Raw genomic sequence first — 21,531 nt, 5'->3', positions numbered from 1 at the left:
TGCTTACATTGTGTCAATCAAAGACGCTAATAAACTACTAAGATTAGAAAAATCTGAGGAAGACGTAGTCAATAATATTTGCTCAGGGTTGAATCCAGAGGAAAGAAATAGACTAGTTTTCCAATCCAAACCAACTAGTTTTAATGACTTAACTTCCATCTCAGTAGTATCTCAAAATATTCAATATGGGGATTTAGAAAGAAATAAATACAATTTTAATACTAATAAAAAGAATCAAAAATCTCCAATGAATGTTGAATTAGCTCAAAGACGTTGTTACAAATGCAACAAAGTAGGTCATCTAGCTCAGTCATGTAGATCCAACATGAATAATTCAAATTTCAGAGGTACAAGCAGTAATTCGAGAAATCATAATCAGAATCACCAAAGATCTAATAATAATTTCACTAGAGATCTATCTAAAATACGTTGCTTTAAATGTGATGAAAGTGGACATTATGCAAACTCTTGTGAAAATAAAAAAGCATGTCTAGCTGGGAAACAGTATAAAAAGAAAATAGACAGTAAAAGAAAATTTCAAAACACCAAATACAATCAAAAATTCAATAAAGAAAACGGAATTAATACCTTGAAATGTAGTGATACTTTTTCTAATGGTAAGAAGAAATCAATTCAATCAAAATATACTGACAAAAATCAGAAAATGAAAAATAAAATAAAAAGAAAAAGGCAAAAGAAATTTAATCAGTTAAAGACTAGAGCTTTGATTAATAAAATCACTCCTTTAATAGTATGTGAGTTAGGAAATAACTGTGTCAGTTCTATTGCATTGATTGATTCTGGTTCTGATTATAGTATCATTTCAAGGAAAGTTTTTACTGAAATATTACGGGATAATGGTAATCTGCTTATTCAAGAGGATATTCAGCATTGTGTTACTGCGAATAAAAGTAAATTACTGTTGAAAGAGTCAGTTCTATTAAAAATAAAAATTGAAAACTTCAGTTGGAAATTTCGTTTCTTTGTTCATGATGATTTGTCAATTCCTATTGTTTTAGGTTGTGATTTTATTCATTATTCCAAATTAGTTCCTGATTTATTCAATAATAGGTATTTCTTTGGATTTAAACCGCAATTCAAATTTTCTTTTGAAAAAAATCACAGGTTGGAATTACTAAAGAAAATGAATAGAATTGGTACTGATGTGGAATTGGACGATTTAAGCTCTTCGCAGAAAGTAGAATTAAACAAAGTATTAAATCAATTTGATGATGTTCTTACCCATAAACTAGGTAAATCGAACGTAATAGAATATGAAATTCGTCTGATAGACAATCAGCCCGTAAGGAAAGCTCCTTATCAGTTAAATCCGATAAGAATGGAAATCTTAAATAAAAAATTCAAAAAATGTTAGATGATGGAATTATTGAGAAATCAACTTCTAATTATTCCAGCCCTTGTTTCTTAGTTCCTAAGAAAGATGGTGGCCATCGTGTGGTAGTAGATTATAGAGCATTAAATAAAAAAATTGCATTAGATGCTACACCTTTGCCAAACATTGAGAGTACATTCCATTGGTTTAACGGTGCTAAGTTCTTTACTGTTCTTGATCTTACTGAAAGCTATTATCAATTGAAATTATCTCCATCTTCTAAGCACTTGACTACTTTTGCAACTCCAACTCAAACTTACTGTTATACTCGTGTACCGTTTGGTTTATCAATAGGTGCTCAAGCCTTATCTACTGCTTTGAATATTTTATTTGAAGGGATAAAATTCAAATTTGTAATAAATTATTTGGATGATATTGTGATTTATTCTGAAGATTTTGAGTCACATCTTGAGCACATTAAGATAGTGTTGTCCAAACTTAAACAAGGTGGGTTTACTGTAAAAAAGGAGAAAGCTAAATTTGCAAAAAAACAAATCTCCTTTCTAGGTAATTTAGTAAGTGAACATGGTATTACTATTGATCCAGCTCGGACAAATTCAATTCGTAATTACCCTAGACCAAAAAATGTCAAGGCTATCTCCAGATTCATAGGAATGGTAGGATATTTTCACAAATTCATTGAAAATTACGCTGAAATCGCCTCACCCCTCAACGAACTAAGAAAGAAGGATAAAAAATTTATTTGGGAAGATGTTCACGAGAAAGCTTTTCAGAAATTGAAAAATGCAATTATGAACCCTCCTGTCTTAATAACAGCTGATTTTAATAAACAGTTTGTGTTGCAAACTGATGGGAGCTCCTTATCAATTTCTGCGGTCCTTTCTCAATATGTTGATGGCATCCTAAAGCCTATTAGTTTTGCTTCCAAAAAGCTCACTCAACAAGAATGCAAATATTCTACATATGAGATCGAATGCTATGCAGCAATTTTTGGCATGGAAAGATTTAAACTGTACTTACAACACACTAAATTCTTGTTGTTAACAGATAATAGTGCCTTAGCATGGATTTTAAAACAAGACAAGCAAATTGGTAGACTTAGTCGTTGGATACTTAGGCTTTTATCATTTCAGTTCACAACACAGCATGTAGCGGGAAAAGATAATTGCATAGCTGATGCTTTATCCAGAATGTACCATGATGACAGTGAATTGCCTGAAATTGATGTCAAAGATGAACATATAGAAGTAGAAAATAGTCTAAACTTAATAAACTCACTAAAAATTACCGATTTTCCACTAGTATTCACTGACATAAAACAACACCAAGAGAATGATCCTATTTTAGCGGATATAATAGAAAAGATTAATAATAATATTGATCAGTTTCCTTATAGTTTGTCTAAAGGAGTATTAGTGATAAAACTAAGAAACCAGGAAAAACAAAAAATAGTCATACCCAAACTTCTTGTTCCTTTAATCTTCAAATATTATCATGAAAGTATGATTGGTGCTCATTTAGGTATTGCTAAAACTATTTCAAAAATTCAAGAGAATTTCCACTGGGTTGATTTGAGGAAAGATATAATTTATTTAGTTAAATCTTGTACTCTTTGTGCAAAAAGTAAACCAGCTCAGGCTACCAATTACGGTTTTTTATCATCAAAAATACAGGAAAAACCTCTTGAGATGATACATATTGACTTAGTTGGTCCATTAGTACGCACATCACAGAATAACTGTTTTATTTTTAGTGCAATTGACGTTTTCAGTAAATTCTGTTGGTTAAAATGTTTGAGAAAAGCTAATTCTGAATCAGTAATTAGAGCATTGAAAGGTATTTTTGCGAATTTCTCTACTCCTAAACAAATTATTAGTGATAATGCATCAATTTTTAAATCAATCAAGTTTAAAAATTTCTGTTTTCAATTAGGAATTCGTCATAATACGACTTCACCTTTCTATCCTAAAGCAAACATAGTTGAAAGATTACATCGTAATTTGCGTAGCTCTCTCATTGCTTTTCATGCAAACTCACAGAATAAATGGGATGATACTGTAAATGATTGGTTAGCTTTAGCTTTTAATACTGCTGAACATGATAGCATTAAGTGCACCCCTTTTTCTCTGATGTTCCGTTATAAACCTAAAGAACCTCTTTTGAATATCTGGAATATTAATGAAATTTTACCTGATACTGCCGATGAGAACACTGTAGAAATTTGGCAAAAGGCTAAAGAGCAATTGATGAAAAGTCATAATTATAGAAAAACTCGCTATGATAGGAACCGTGTCCCTATTCCTTTTGCTATAGATGACCTTGTATGGGTCCGGACACATATTCTCAGTGATAAGGCCAACCAAATTTGTACAAAATTAAGCTTCCGGTATCGTGGCCCGCTAAAAATAAAAAGATGGTTATCTGATGTTACGGCTGAATTAGTTGACCCTATTACTAATCGCTTTGTTCAAAAGGCTCATGTCTCACAATTAAAGAAATATAATTCATAATTCCTTGTTTTGGATAACGTAGCCTGGTATTCATTCTTCCTTCTTATCTTTGAAGTAAAGGGTAACGGTTTCGTCTCTGTTGTTTCTTACTGAGAGAACGGCTCATTGATACTTTCTTCTTTGGGTTATTTGTAGGAAACTCACTATTATTCTGTAACGTTTCACTTCTGGTTAAATTGTGTTGCCTTTGGTTTAGGTGTTTCTGAAGAGTAAATAGTTGTTTTCTTTGGTGAAGCGCGCCACCTATTGAAATTTTAACTTTACTCACTTATTTAATTTCTTTATGGAATTGTGTAAAATATTGTACAAAAGAATCTATCTTAGCCTATAAATAGATAGAAATTTTATTGAGATCATATTATTAGATAGATTATTGAAATAGTTTATAGTTATAATTTTGCTTTAGTGTTAATGAATTTTTGATGAATAGTGGTGAATAGCAGTGTTTCTATTTCATCAGATTGTTGTAAATAAAGTAAGGGAATAAAGTGAATCAAAAGAAGAGTTTTGATAAATGATAAAATACTTGAAAATGTATATTATTATCACCTTAATTGGGTAATAGAGTAGAAAAATATTGGTTTCTGTATGTAAATAATGTCAAGTGATTTATCTTTCAAATTTTATCAAGAGTGTATGAATTTTGTTAGAATAAAAAGAAAAAAAGGATCAAAGATATATATATAAAAAAAAGGGGTAGGCAAATGATCATTAGAGATGGAATATATTCTTTGGGACTGAGAACTGATTAATTTTCTTTTGAAATCTGAGTGTGGACGCATGTTCAGATATTTCTTTGTTTGAAAGACTTCAAGTTTTTGTTGGGAGTGGCCAATCCCTGCATTAATTTGTGGTCTAGTTTCTTCTGTTGTTAGATTCTAAATTTTTTTTTATTATTTCAATGGTTACTCAGCTATTGAGTAGGTTCCACCTCTGATCTTCATTGAATTTGTAATCAAGAGTTTTTATTTGATTTTTATTTGATGTTGAGTTTTGAATTAATAATTTTACAAATAGATGATTTATTTCTTGGAATAATTCAACTCTAAGAGTGAATATTTCTCAACTCAAATTCTTATGAAGCATTCTTCTCTGATAAATTCTATATATATGTTAATTCAACTTAAAAATTATCTTAGCTAGCTCAAATTTTTTTTTTTTTTTTTAGAATGTAGCTTTCACACACTTGAGTGGAGGGAGTATGTAACAATTTTGGACGTGATTATTTTTATCTTGTTTTTCTGTTATTTCGGTTCTAAATTCGATTGTATTATCAGCTTGTTTTTCTCAGTGAGACAAAGATGCACTTATGGGATCAAGCTGTACCCTTCGAATAATCTACTTTCTTGTTCTCTCCAGTTCTTTTTTGCTATTTTCTTTCTCCCTTTTTCTGTCCTTGTTGGTAGCTTTGAGTTTGCATTGCTCTTTCTCTCTAGTTTCTTTGTCTAATTTTGATAATTCCGTTTTGCTTACGTCACTGTCTTGTTTGCTACCCCGTCTTCAACGCTCGATGATCCATTCTGTCTCTGAATTTCGTGAGTGGAGGTTGTAAATTTAACTTTTTCCTTTGATTCCATTTTTATTTAGCTTATGCTAAATTTTTCTATTTATTACAATATGTAGTTGATCAGAGACAGATTTCATACATCACAAGTTGTGATATTATTATTATTTTTCTTTATTTTTTTTTATTTCCTTTTTAAAAATGTAAATTTTCTTGTTTGTTATAAAAAAAAAAAGAAAAAAAAGAAAAGTAATCATGTCCGAAAATTTAATTGAGTATTCATTCTAGCTGGCCTAAGTTATGGCAATTTATTTATATTTGTTGAAAACCTCATTCATCACATATGTATCCATAGTAATTTCTACAATTTCCGCTGTACAGCGGTCGTAGACTCGTAGACTCGTAGACTCGTAGACTCGTAGTATCACAGGATGTCTTAGTTATGGCCATGGAAGCTGAATCCTTGCTGACCAACTCATCACAAGGAAACCAATATTTCCAGAAAAGATCTAAATTCGCCGTAAAAAGGATACTTCAAGAACTTCTTGTGCAGTGAAAAATTAATAAGTGAAAAATTTGAATAAAGTGTACGGAGGCCTCCTCACTTCAATATACCAGGTATTTACGAAACAACCAATATTAATTTATGGAAAATTCACAGGCAACTACTTCGCAAAAATAAATGGGACAGGATAATAATAAATTTGTAATTACTTGATTTAAATTTTGTTTATTTTTTGGAAATTCTATTTATTTGATCTATTATGTATATTAAATTGCAAACATGATTACAATCTTATTGTTGATTATTGAATATGCCTAACAATCATCAATGACAAGTAACGAATGGGGTAAATCTTGAATTGTTGAGCTGTCATATCATTCAATTATAAATGTTGCTACTTAGAAGGGGTTGGAAATTAAATAAATGGAATATTTTAGTTAATATATTGAACTATATATTCAATTTATTGATTTAAATATTCGGAGGATTATTTCCTTCCCCATCTCAAATATTAATTTCAACTGCTGTAAACTGAAGTAACATTTCATGAGAGTTGTGATTGTCTGCCCAACAGCCAATAGATTTTACTGTATTTGAGTCCCAGCTCACTCCTTTACATCTTGATATGCTCTTTCCATTTCAACTTGGCGTCAAGAGTCATTCCAAGGTATTTTGCTGTGTTGCTGTGTGGTACTACATTCCCATTTAGATTTATACGAATCGGATCATTGATATTTTTGTTTGTGAAGTTGATAGGAATGGACTTCATCTCATTCAATCGAATTCTCCATTCTTTGGTCCAGTTACTGAATTTGTTGCTAGCATTCTGTAGTTTTGTGGCTGCTTCTTGTACTGTTTCCCCTTCTGCCAGTATTGCTGTATCATCAGCAAAAGTAGCAATTGTCACTGCTTCCAATTCAGGAAGATCGCTTGTATACAGCACATAAAGAACTGGTCCAAGAACACTACCTTGTGGAACTCCAGCCCTTATTTCCTTTAATTCAGAGACGTCATCACCTTGTTTTACTCTGAACAATCTTTTAGTGATGTATGATTTCAAAAGTTTTACAAGTTGAGTGGGAAGAATTTTATGAAGTTTATTGATCAGTCCTTCATGCCACACTTTGTCAAATGCCTGTGCTACATCAAGGAAGATTGCTGAGCATATACATTTTCTCTCTAATAAATTCTCTATTACATGAGTGATTCTATGTACTTGGTCCAGGGTTGAGTGCTTCTGCCTGAAACCAAATTGATGGGCTGGTATCAGATTCCTGCTACTTATGATGGGATCCAATCTTTTCATTAGCAATATCTCAAAAAGCTTTGAAATTACAGGTAAAAGAGATATTGGGCGGTACGATTTTGCTTCTTGAGGACATTTCCCAGTCTTTTGCAACAAGCGTTATTTTTCCTTTATTAAGCAGTTCATTGTTAACTTTTTGAGAGCAAAAATAATGAAATAGGTTGAATATGAATAAAGAAAAGATTTTTTTCATTTGTGACTGCAGTAGTTTTAGTATTGTCAACTTTTCACAAGCAAGGGAATAACTTTGGGCCAGATTTCAGAGAAGCGTATCATTTATTAATTTTTATTTATTGAACAAGGACAAATATAAACTGTCATGAAATGATTGGAAATGAAAAAACAGGCTCATAGTCCTTATTATTCCAATCCCGAATTGTGTTCGTACCCAGTCCAAAGGAGGTCTGTGTTTAATTGAAACTATTAAACACAGTCTTATGTTTATTTTGATAGGATATACTACAGTATTGTTTTTTGGATTATATGATTTATTGTTATTATTAAAGGAAAGCTTTATGATTTATTGTTCAAGAAAATATCTCAATTTAATAATATAGGCCTACTTACAGCAGGCTATGAATGTAGAATTATGTAGGTGTGCATTGGTGTAATTTCAAATCATGTAAGAGTGGGAGTTTCAGAAATGAATCAAATAATGAAGAAACATTATATTATATGACTATGATAAGCAAACAGTAAAATATGCTACATAATTACCAGAGTAAAATGAACAATTTGAAATTGAAAGGTTTCAAAAATTAATTACAATTCAGCTGATAACAATATCATATTTTTTAAAATAAAAGTAATTATGTGGACTCATGATGATTCAATAACACAGGATTACTGAATATGTAATGATAGCAATATACTAGGTATTCTGATAACATTTCAAATCATGTAAGTGTGGGAGTTTCAGAAATGATGCGAAATCTATGAAGAAACATTTATATTATTGTATTATAATTATGACCATATGATAGGCAAACAGTAAAATATGCTAAATAATTATTATAATATTGTAAATTGAACAATTATTCATTTGAAACGGAAAGTTTTCAAAAATTAATCACAATTCAGCTGATAGCAATATCATATTTCTCAAAATAAAAGTAGGTACCTAAAATAAATTATGTCATCTCATAATGATAACTCAGAAATAATTATCAATCATTTGTATTTATTCTTTTTTGAATAAGGATTAATTTGTTCTTCAACTATGTTTCTTTATTTTAGATGCTATAAAGTAGGCCTAAATTTTCAATTAGCATGGAAACTATCACCGTATACTAGGAATATAACCAAATTTGTTGTTTTATTTTTGGTCAAATAAACTGATCAATATAGAAAAAAGTATTGGAAATGTATGTAAAACAAAAAGGTTTATTCAAATTAATTAATAGACTAAAAATGTTTGACTTACCTGTGAAATGGTATATTTCATTTCCTTTAACATCCAAATGCAACACAATACTTCACCATTTCTCGGTCGTATTTTTATTCAATTTTACGCATTTTACGACAAATACATCACAATATTTAAGAGAAAAGGTTGTGATCTAATACTGATAACCCTAATACTCATTCAAATCCGTTTTTCAACTTTAAAAATGAAAATTCGTACTCAAGAGCTGCAACAACCTGTTTAAATGTATGAGTACGAGAGAGAAGGGAATCCCACACGGTAGGCATGTCTCACTCACTCCGCCTTACACACTTTTGGCTGTAGCTTAGCATTGGACAGCCCGTTCCAGTTAGTATAGAGTTCACTGGAATATTCAAGTTGATTTCATTCTCCAAATCCACTTTAAAAGCTTCCCAGTCTGTTGTTCTGTTGACTAACATCGGTCTGTCTTCTTTCTTTATTATTCGTTCACTGAGTGTGAGAATTACAGCTGAATGATCAGAATCCAGGTCAAAGCTCTCTTCAATGTCAATAACATTACTGGATATTCTCTTTGTTATAAAGAAATCTAGAAGATCTGGAGTTTTATTCAAATCTGTTGGCCAATAAGTAGGTGTCCCTGTTGAATGAAATTCGCAGCCCAGCTCCTGGATAGCCTCTCTGAGTTCTTTTCCTTTGGTAGTTGTGAGTCTTGAACCCCAATCATTATGTTTGGCATTAAAATATCCACCCACTATTAATCTATCTCCAAGCTGATGAAGAATATAATCATTTTTCTTTAAATTGTAACGTGGTGGAAAATATGCTGCTCCAACAAGTATTTTCTGGTTGATAGACTCTATTCCAACTACAGTTAGCTGTATTTCATTACTTTGAATACTGAAGTCTTTATAGTGTTTAATACTCTCCTTCACTATTACAGCACTTCCACCTCTTGCTTGATTTTGAGGATGAATAGTTTCGTAAACATTATATCCATTGATTTTGAAGTGAGTCTGCTCAGTTGAATGGGTTTCAGAGATAAGGCACACATCTATATTTCGGGTCTTTAGAAATATTTATATTTCTTGTTTTCTATTATTATTGATATTATTTATTCCATTGGCATTCCAGGTAGCAATGCTAATATCTTTTTAGCTTGTAATATTATTTTTTTTAGTTTTCTTCTCGATACTCTTACTCTTCCCTTCCAAGCTGTCAAGTCGTCCAGAAAGAATGTTTAAACTGTTTAAAATTTCCTGTAAAGCCTTACTAACATCAACTGGTTGTTGTTGCTGTTGTTGCTGCTTTGGTTGACTCTCCTGTTGTAGGCTTGGAGTGGGTTTTGTTACTTGAGAATAGGATATTTCTCCAGTGTACTTTCTAGAAGTGAATTTTCTCTGTTGGGTTGTATGTGGTACTCCGCTACTTCTTTTAACTATGTTGTCTTTTTCAGTTCTTCTTCTCTGAAGTTCTTTAGCGATGAGACAGCCTCTGTAGTTAGCTGGGTGAGCCTCAGCACAATTGAAACATTTGGCTGGGGTTTCTTTAGCCTTGGTACATGAAATGGTCCAGTGTTTTCCAGCACACTTCACACACACAGGTTCATGTTGACAGTATGCCTGAGTATGACCAAACCGCTGACAACGTTTACACTGCGGAATCATTTTATTGCTTCTAATTGATTCAATTTTCACTTTCATATAGCAAATATGTTTAATTTCATATATATTTTTTTGTATCGTCAGTATTCTTGAATGTTAACATAAACATTGGAAGTCTGATAATGTGTTCTTTTCCATCCTTCTTCACTTTTTTCATTTTTTTGACAGCACTGATTATTTGAAAGCCTCTGCTTAGAAGATCGTTCGTACGTGTGCCATTCATATTTAGCTTATTTAACATCTTAGTTAAATCTCTGTATTCTTGTTCAGTTTCAACATTCAATTTTAGCTGGTTGTTGTTCATCATGTTGGCACTGAAATTGAGATTTTTCGATTTCAATGCCTCTTTAATCTTCGAATACTCTTGAACATTGCTTAATATGACTGGTGGAGGCTTGTTTTTCTTTTCTGTTGGTTTCATACTTGTAGACTCAGTTGCAGGCCTTATTTTTTCTGGTGAGTCACGGATTTTTCTCTTCTTTTGTTTAGGGAGAATCCATGCAGTTTCTGATGCCACCATTTTCTCTTCTTTCTCCCAATTCGGTGGTGAATAACTTTTATTGCTACTTATAGACGATGCTGGTTGCATTGTATTTGAATCTGATGATTGAAGCTTCTGTGTCGTTGAAGATGCTGAAGAAAACATCTCTTTCAGCTGATTGATCTCCAACCGTGCTCTCTCCAACTCCTTTTCCAGCTTATTCATTCTTTCTCTCTCTTCACTCTGTTGACAAGTGACTTCTTTCCATGCGTTGTACAAAAACTGCTCTGTTGCAGTTTTCAGTTGGTTCGTTATTAGAAACGATTCCGGAGAACTGTTGACGTTGACAGTCATTGACGCTGAATCAACGCTCTTAGCCGGTGTAAGTTGACTCATTGTGTCGTCATCGGTTTCCTCCTCCTCTTCGAACTCTGGCACGAGGAAGGTTGGCGATCTTTTGGGAGTCGACATTCCTCACATTCTTCACATTCCTTAGCCGGACTAGATGATAATTCAGCACTGAACTGATTTTTCGGCGCAGGGCACTGAACTCGCGCACAACAATTAAAACACTGAACTCAGCACTTCAACTATTGCATACACTATTCCAACTATTCTCACTAAAACAAAAACTACGTCTGCTCGCTACGACTGCTCGATTGATACTTTCATTATAGAATGAAAAAATAGTCTTGACTTGGGACTCACAACAAGAAGTATCCTTCATGTCTAAGAATTATCAATTATCAATAAAATTAATATCATTACAAACATATTTTATTTGATAAAATTTGTAGACCACCTATTGATAATGTGAAATCTTTAGCCTAATGATTGATAAAATTGGATATTAATTTTTTTATTTTTACACACACATACAAAATATATATTGTGGAATTGTCTATATTTACAGTAGAACTCCAATTATCCGAATCAATTGGAACCAGGCTCCATTCTATGAATCAAATATTAGGATTAATGGATCGGGAAATGAAAAAAAAACGCCTTTAAATACTGTAGTACATAGTACTATTTACTCGTAGTTCAATTAAAATAACTGTTGAAATATTTCACAGTATATGTTACAATATGCTTACAAAATAGTGTTAATGCTTTTTGAATATATCTGTTAGCGTAAGTTGTTTTGCTATGTTCATTCCATTGGAACTTCTGCGTACTTTTTTATAAAACTGATTCAGGTAATTGGAGACTCGGATGATTGGAGCTCGAATAATTGGAGTTCTACTTTACTATTAATTCACGATTGGATGGCATATCACAATTGGTAGCCTATACAATATTTGGTTTGCTTCTATGGACCAAATGTCAATAATAACACTGTATCTACTACTTTTCTCTGTGATTCGCTTTATAAAATTATGATTAATTACAGTATACTTGATGATGCTTACTTTAAATTGCAGGTTATGATACCGTTATCTTTGTATGTGACTGTGGAGATGGCGAAACTTCTACAGGTTTATCACATCAACAATAACTCTGAGCTTTATGATCCCGAAACTGATAAAATGGTTGAATGTCGTGCTTTAAACATCACAGAGGAATTAGGGCAGGTATGTAATTCAAACATACCTATTGAAGCATGTTGATTGCATATTCATTTTGTAATAGTGTAAAGATATGTTTCAAGTGATATGATTGATATTATGGTTGGTATAATGTTTCAAGTATTATGAAAAGTACCTATATTAGTTCCATTTGTACCTGAAACTATCAGATCCAGTAATAATATTAGAGTTTATTATTAATGCAGGATAACAATGGAACTGGTCGTAATTTATAATAATTATTGTTTTAAGGTTTAAATTGAATTTATTTGCCATAAACTAAAATTATTGCAAGTATTAAATTATAATAAGGTGAAATGAAAGCTAACCGTCAAAAACTTTTATTATTATGGAGACTGCTATCTTGAAATAAATTTGTTTACCAGCCGTGGTAATATAATAATGTAATAATAATTGTATAATGGTAATATAATTATTATAATAACTATTTATTTATTCACATCTTTTGAATTTGAAGTGGATGTGATAAAATGTGATTTGATTTGAAGTGAATTTAAAGTGAATGAGAATTTGATAATGAACTGTTTGTTTTTTTCAGGTTCAGTACATATTTTCTGATAAGACTGGTACATTGACAGAAAATAAGATGATATTTCGAAGGTGTACTATCAATGGTGTTGATTATAATCATCATCCTCCTACAGATCAACAACAGGTAATCCATAAATTCAATCGTTCACTACAACAACAAAAATTACTAGTAGTTCGGAGAACAGTAGAACTCGCTACACTCGCTAACATCACTACTCACACACTCCCACCTATTCACACACAAACACACATACAAATTGGATTTAGAGTATGATGATTATATGCAATAGGATCGGTGGAGGACGCTGAGAAATAGTAGAAGTTCTTTACACTTTTGAGCTAGGATGCACGGTTGAAGAGATAAAAAATCTGAAACTTGAAATGTGGGACTTTAAATTATTGAATTCTAAATTTTGAACATGTGATATATGAAATAAGACCACCTTGGAGTGCTGAAAAATAAAGGTCCTCTACACTTTTTAGCTCGGAAGCACGGTTGGAAAGAAAAAATCTTAAACTTGGATTGGGACTTTTCGACTGGGAAAAATTCGAATTCCAAACATTTGAACATATGATACATGTAATGATACCGCTTTGAAGCGCTGAGAAGAATGAGCCCAGTTTGAACCTGATCCGATAAAGTATTGAAAAGTTAGGTTGATTTTTAGGTATATGTTTCTGCGCCTTGTTTCACAGTACTTGCATACCCAATTTTATTCAAATCGGACCATAATTGCGACTGTAACTGCAGTACAAACAAACAGACAAACGCCGATTGACTTGATACATAGAAATTTGCTTCGCTCATTTAATTATTTATTTTGTTAATGAAAATAACACATTAGGCGCTGCCTGCAAAACCAAAGTTTGAGTGCTGACAGCGAGTATCAATATACATTTTCGTGATATAACGTTTTACTAACTTCATTCATTTCTATCATCATTTTTATCCATATTAAAAAAAATGTTCCTGAAGTATCATACCAGACAATGTACATTTATCATTCATGCCAACATCAAATTATTGAATAATCAATAAACGAAATTTAAACCCATCATGATCATCATTACTATTCTGCCCTAGGACAGGTCCATACATGATTCCTCCTTCTCCATTCAATTAGAATAAAAATTTCAATTAGAATACTAGAAGATCCCTTAACGATTTCTAGGTAATTTTTATACACCTAGATAATTATAATAGTTTAAATAATTTAAAAATCATGTTTCCTTCCATCACCTTATTCTCATGCAAAATAGTATTCGATCATTGTGTGAATAACTCCTAAATTGTGAAATTTAATGCTGCTCTCACAATCATATTGGTTTCATATAGTTCAGATTGCAGAAGTAATAAATTGATTCATTTGTAGTGTATTGGATCATTAGATGGGTCGTTTTTCTGATTAATCTTACCAACTTAATTATTAATTATGTATTTTCAAATAAGTGTAAAATATCTTGACCATTTTATTATTAATCAATTTTTGTTTGCAGAAGGATATGGGTGGTCACGTGAACTTTGTGTCAGTGAATAGTCGCCTTGAAACCGACCTGAGTGGTGACAGTGCCGTGTCACACAAAGTGCGAGAATTCTTCCTGGTGCTATCTCTGTGCAATACTGTTGTCGTCGCCAAGCATCCACATCATGACAGTGTAAGTAAGACAATCTTACTAAAATGTGTCAACATTGTCTAATCTATTATTGCTCAGTTATAGTAGCATAAGCTTCTAAATTAATTAAGTTTTCATATTAAGCGTTTTTAGAGTCGGCAGGGCAGGAAGCTCTCCGATTGGCTGATTGGGTTGGTGCCTGAAAAACGCCTAATGTATTGTCTGGCCCTAAAGTGAAGTTGTTTGCCTGCTGAGGCTGGAAAATTGAAATAGTTGACGATATTAAGCGTTAGTACTCTCAAAAGTGTTAAAATAAAATATTTATAGAAAAGCGATTTTATCCTATTAATTTATTTTATTCATTTATCACATATTGTACAATTGTAACTTTTGAAATGACCTAACAGGCTTATGCCCAAAACTGTTCTCATTTCAATATATGTAACAATCATACAGATTGAATAATTCCTTGGATTTTTAGATCCTTTGATATCTAGTAATCTAGGTCCTTTGATTCACATTTAATAGTGTGTAATCCAAAACTGTAATTCTTATTCATTTGACACATCCTAATTACAGTATATTATATTAATTTCAATCTATCACAATTTACAATGATATATCTACAAAATTGATTTTTTATAACAAATTTCAAATTAAATTCAAGCCGTTGGCTTTCCTCCTATTTTTATATTTGCAACATTCAGTATCCGTGTAAATTTACATGGCTGTAATTTTGTACACCGCATTGAAATTTGAAAACAATTTTCGATTTCTTCAAATTATATCAGATCTGAAAATACCTGTTGAAAATGCATTAGTATTGAAGTATGAAATATATGGACTTTGGACTATCAATAAAATTCCAATTTACAAAGCGTTATAGTTTTTTAGGCATTCACAATTTTTATTATCTCTGTATTTGTGGATTATCTTACAACTGCACTCTTATTGTTTTCAGTTGTCACAGGCTCTAAAGCCTGCAGACTTTGATTCAAGTGCCAACTCCAGTATCGAAATGTTGCATGACGTTGAAGAATTTCTGAATCATGTAATTTCTAGTAATATTCACTTGTTTGAGTTAATCTTTGATTAATGTGTTCTGTGATTTGTAGTTGTGGATTTTATCTAATAAACATTGTTGAACGTTGAATCCTGTTGAATTTCATATGTATAAAATGAATGAATTATTTATTACATGCATTTGTAAATAGTAGCCTAAATTGACTAGTAATTACATTCTCACTCCTTAATTTGAACTGACGCTTTAATTTTCTGACACTATTCACGCACACATCAAACGTTTCCTGCTAAACTTCAATCATTCTTCTGTAGATTTGAGCTGAATTATTGCCTTTTGCTTGCAAAAAACGAATAACGCTGACGAATGCAACTAGCACTTGGCAGGAGACTTGAGTGAGGTGGCCATGTTTGTGGGTCTATAACTTGACAACAATTGACGATCTGACCGCACCGATCACAGGGCGTTTGGCGGAGATGACAAGCTGTTCAGCTCCTACCCGTTGTCACGGTGTCTTATGATATTTGATCGGAGGATGAAAAAATGACTCGTACTATATATATACATCAAGAAAAACTGTACCTTATGATTTATTGTGAATAGTGTACTACTGATGACGTTAAGTGCTTCACTTTGTTTTAGTTGTAGGTAGTTCACTTTGAACCGTCATAATTCCTTATCACAAACAACAATGTTTCCTATTAAACCAATACTGATACGAATACACTTATTTTTTTATTTACTCTATTCAATGTAGCCTATTATACATTTCATCCTTGAATGGTGTATTTTGTTTATTGTCCAGATGAACGCCAGCGGCGTAATCGAGCCGGAACTAAGCACCCACGTCGAGTTCATTCCGAAGCCGCAGACATCTACCACAGTGTCCAGTTCGCGGTCGCGCTACCGCCGGCTGGCCGAGAGTCGCTCGATAACGCCGTCGCCGACGCCGCTCTCGACAGCGTCAGCCGCTGACGACACCATGTCCACAACGCTCGAGGAGGAATCGCCGCCGCGACCGCCGCCGCCGCCGGAGGTGCGACAGTCACTGCGCGAACGCGGCCTGCCGTCGCTGATCAGTTTTGGTCGCGCGACCACACTGTCGCCGATCGCGTCGTCGCCCGACTCGTCCCCCACCACCAAGCATACCGCCGCAGCTGCAGCCAACTCGCCGCCACGGCCCAAGCTGCTCAACGTGCCCATGCCTGCCATTCTCTCCAGCGTCGTCTATCGGCGCAACAAGAATGGTCAGTTTCATGTCTCCCACAAAAGCAATTAATGCTGTTTGAACCCGAATAACAATTACAATAAATGATGTTGAGCCCGAAAAAAACGCTTAACATGGTCTGGCCCTAATTGAAAGAGCGTAGTGGTGATTTATCACTCAGCCCCGAGTCGTAGTCCGTTTTTGTTTAACAAGTCTATGGACTTGTCTGACGATTCCTTTCGTTTACTCTCATCAATTAACTCTAAATTTTCAAATCATATTCTTTGAACTATTATCAACAGATCGAATTCGTTGGCCAACTGAATTGACTCCCTCCTTCGTCCTTTTTGTGTATAAAACAGGATAACATTGAAAGTGCATAAGAAAAAATCTTTAGTAATTTATCATTACAAATCACAAATCATGAAGATGAATTTATTAATTGCATGTAATCCAACTTGACATTGCACTACTTTCAATAGAATCTGACAGAATATCAGCAGAATTTTGAGTTAGTTGTCTAGCCCACTAGTTGAAATGAAATTATAAGCTTCAAATCCAAATAAGTAATTATTATTATATGTTGTTGAATTAAAATAAATTCAACAAATTATAAAGCAATGTTGTATTACTGGAGTATTGTGGATAAGTTCCCGCTGCTAATTTTAATATTGTACAGTGTAAAATTACGAGAGCAGCCTGAAAAGAACAGATGCGGAACCCACCATCCGATATCAACTATCTCAAACGACTGTAACTTGGAAACTACGCATCCAAAATGGCTGGAATCATAGCGAGTTACGTTCAAAATATTATCGAAAAGATGTACTATTTCTCATTCACAAGATTGTAACCTTCTTGGTAAGGTAGGAAACTTTTCAGATTGCCCTTGAATTAATTATTTTTGTAACTTGATTCTTGTTAACATTATGTGTTTTATTATAACCATTGTCATTGTAATTATCTTTTTGGGAAAATAAAGATTTTAATTTGATTTATTTATTTATTTAATCATTGATTATCACTTTGGAATAATTTATTTTATGTCGGTTTCCAGGTGTTAACAATAATTCACCGAAAGTGCCAGAGTCTTCTGCAGTGAAGCCAATCTATGAGGCTGAAAGTCCTGATGAATTGGCTCTCGTGGAGACCGCCTACAATTACAATGTGTGTTTACTCTCTAGAATGCCTAATTCTGTTACCGTTGGTATGCTAGGTAAGTCATTTTCACACATGAATTTTATGAATTGTTTCCTATTTGAACCGACTTCAGATACTAATAATGGTTTATCTTTGACATTCCTGACATGTTTTGAATTTATTTTCAATTCCAAGTAAATTCAGTAATGAAGAATTCCCTTGATTTTGTGTTGATTCCTTTTAAACCTACCCAATTGAGATGTTACATATCAATTATCAGTTCACGAGAAATATCTTTTGAATTGAATAAAAGATCTGTTTTTATTAAATAGTACTTTAACCTACTTTTTGATTTGGACTTTAGTATAAATTTGAGAAGGGACAGTTTTGGGCATAAGCCTGTTGTACTAGAATACCTTCCCACATAAGTGTAATATTTGTACATGACTGAATAAATAAATAAATAAAACGGAGAAAATGAATTTTAAACCCGGATCAGTACAATTGTAATCATTAAAGGTATGATCAACTGCTTCATATTTATTGAACCTAGCTGGTACAACCCAGTTTTATCGTAAAATAATTCTTGACATACAATATTAATTTGTTATTGATTTTCACGTTCTCTGTTACAGGGGAAAATCCTGTTGATTACGAGATATTGAAGGTGCTTCCATTTGACTCGGCTCGTAAATGTATGTCCGTAATTCTCAGGTTTTCCAGTAACGATCAGATCGTTATGTTTTGTAAAGGTGCTGACTCTACTATTCTATCGAGGCTAGCTCCAATAGGTGAGATGCGTTTATTTATCTATTTTCACCCTATTGTATGAGAGCAGGATTGAATTTGAATCACATTTGATTTTGAACTAAGAATATTGACCCAAAGTTTAGGTTGGTTACCATACTTCAGTTTGATTATGAATAGTTTGAAATTCACATGAAAAATACATTTTTATTCGCAAATTACTAATGAAGTCATGGTTATACAAGTAAATAATAAATAATATTCAATGATGATAATTTATTCAAGTAGTATGTTCATGAAGAAAAAATAACATAAGAAGATATACCATGATTATAGGACATCATGTTTTAAATTTCACAGTCAACTGAAGCCGATAGTCCTAGTAGTTGTTTTTCGTGAAGCTATGTGACGCTGTAAGTCTCTTATACTGTGCCGTTCTTACACTCTTACCCGACCGAAACAGTAATAATCGGCTTGAGTTGACAAAAAATCGACTTGAAATTTGAAACATAAACTACCAATACCATGGATTATCTTCTCATGCTATCTTTTCTCCAAGGTATGGCTGTATGGTATATGGCTGTAATTAATACTTTTCAATAGTGTGTTATTATCATGTTTCATTGGTGATAGTTTCCTGATCCATTCTGAACTACGATGTATTTAGAGAAAAATAACACAAGGATTGCCTTATTATTTATATATCAATATTATTTACATTGTAAACATAATAAAACACTAAACAAAAGGTATACAACACTCATTCAAGTGAAAAAAATCGCGCGTATTCCAATGGTTTGTGTTTCAAATGATTCAATAAGTTTTCCAGTAAGTCAACTATGTATTTACTTTTCAGATGATCTACAATCGCAACAAATGTTGTTTAGAACACAGCAGCATCTTAACCTGTATGCGAGACAGGGATTGCGGGTGCTGGTGATGGCAAGGCGCCATCTGAGTGAGAGCGAGTTCTCCAACTGGGCGACGCGACTCGAGGAGGCCGATCTGTCGCACGACGCTAGAGACAGGAAGCTCAGGGAAGCCTACCTCGATATAGAACAGAATCTCACCCTGATCGGTAATTACTTGACGTATTCCAAGTGATTTTTGAGTGCACTATAAGGTTTATTGAAATGGATTGAGGATGTTGTCAATTTCCTGTAATAAATTCACGGTACCATCGCTTCTGATTAAAACTGACCCAAATTTGACTGTACTTTTATTCTTCTTTTAAAGCAATAGTTTGCTTAATGAAACATAGAAACTTGCTCGATTTTGAACGATTAACTCTACCTTCTCTATTGTCCAAATAATCTATTTCACAAAAATGTGTTTCAATTATGTGTATGAAATTATATTGATTACAAAGAGTTACTTGCACCCTTATATTATTTAATTCAGACTAGACTAGTTTCAGGTATTTATTTCAATGATTTTTTTAACAAGAAATATATCCTCATTTCATTGACATAAAAAAAAATTGTTTTAATCATTCTATATATCACTTATAGAAACTACTCTTAGTTTCCAATTATATAATGTAATTGATTTTTACATTATTGCACGCTTCATTAATGCTATGAAGTAAATTATTCCTTCTTTTGCAATGCGTTTCAGTTCAAATTGATTCGCAGTAGTAGTAGTAGAAGTATTGAAACTAATACACATTAGAAAGAACTATGACAAAATTACAAAGAAACTTAATTATGAAAAAAATACATTTTCCCAAAACTACTATCATTCCAGAATTGAATTATTAAATGTTGTACAGTTGCTGCATTCTATTATGTGTGTGTGTGTATCACATAGCTAAATTACTTCTAGGGGTAGCAGTTCTATTATCACAGACCAGGGTTTTATTTAATTTTGTTTAATTGGCGATGAGGTTTGAATGATTTCTAAACAAGCTTTAGGTGCTGTCTAGATTCGCTATTAATTTAGGATGATTAAAAATTGTATATTTTTTGTTATGATGTCAATGACTTGAGGATACCTATTGAAAAAAATAATTCTTTTTCATCAATTCGATTACAATTCATCATAACACTGAGGAGAGCAACAGGCCTAGCCCAAAACTGTTCTACTCCCAAATTTTATAAATACAATAGTAAAATTTCTACAAGGTAGGTTTATATTCACTTCCAAGAATTTGAGTCCAATTTCATGTCCCTAATGAAAAAACTAGAAATTTTGAAGAATATAGCAATGATTATAAACTAATATTAACTAGATAATCACTGTGAAAGAATTAAGGTAGTTGAGAATATTCATGCAAAAAATAAACGAGTTTTGCTAGGATGTCAGTGTGCTGAGGACATATATTAAAAAATATATATGTATTATTAAAACATCTTATAAATAAAATATAATTATTAAAAGTAAATGACTGCCGGTTGCACAGTTTGTAAGATGTTTTGCAAAAGCATTGTTCGAGTGAAGTTATCACCTGCTGTGAGTGATTGATCAGAATGAATGTATGGTTTAGGTGCGACGGGCATCGAGGACCGACTGCAGGAGGGAGTGCCTGAGACGATTGCGTCACTGCGGGCGGCTGGCATCGTGGTGTGGGTGCTGACAGGCGACAAGCCAGAGACGGCCATCAATGTGGCCTACTCGGCGCGCCTCTTCTCGCCCAGCTGCGAGCTGCTCAAGCTGTTCGCGCGCAACAAGGAGACAGCCGAGTCCACCATCCACCTCTATCTGGCGGCGGTCGAGGGCCGCACCACCACTGATGTGTATGTTCTCTTCTTACAAAATATATTATTCTATTTTCTATATTATTTTATTAAATGTATATATTTTATTTTTTAAAGTTATCTTTCTGATTCAGAGGCCCGGGTTCGAATCCCGGCCCGGGCAAATACCCAGAGTTAACCATGAATATGGAGTTTGAACCATTAGCTTACCCATTTGTAATTAGCACAGTCATTATACAGTAGCACCATATCTTTATTTAGTCCTGGATTAAGGTAAA

The 21,531-nt window shown here is 33.0% G+C and overlaps 1 protein-coding gene across 1 annotated transcript in view; it reads left to right on the top strand.

The window, feature by feature from the left end:
- LOC111045383 (probable phospholipid-transporting ATPase VA) overlaps positions 1-21,531 on the top strand; it is a 59,627-nt gene that overhangs the window by 24,500 nt on the left and 13,596 nt on the right. Inside the window, exons 6-13 of the mRNA XM_039424104.1 lie at positions 12,133-12,282; positions 12,836-12,952; positions 14,326-14,484; positions 16,269-16,710; positions 17,728-17,886; positions 18,446-18,601; positions 19,414-19,635; positions 21,043-21,292. Coding sequence (XP_039280038.1) covers positions 12,133-12,282; positions 12,836-12,952; positions 14,326-14,484; positions 16,269-16,710; positions 17,728-17,886; positions 18,446-18,601; positions 19,414-19,635; positions 21,043-21,292 — 1,655 coding nt within the window. The remainder of the gene's footprint in view (positions 1-12,132; positions 12,283-12,835; positions 12,953-14,325; positions 14,485-16,268; positions 16,711-17,727; positions 17,887-18,445; positions 18,602-19,413; positions 19,636-21,042; positions 21,293-21,531) is intronic.

Source organism: Nilaparvata lugens, chromosome 3 (assembly GCF_014356525.2).
Source record: "Nilaparvata lugens isolate BPH chromosome 3, ASM1435652v1, whole genome shotgun sequence".
Classification (NCBI taxonomy): domain Eukaryota; kingdom Metazoa; phylum Arthropoda; class Insecta; order Hemiptera; family Delphacidae; genus Nilaparvata; species Nilaparvata lugens.
Note: the sequence above shows the minus strand (reverse complement) of the source record. Positions and strands in the feature narration are given on the sequence as shown.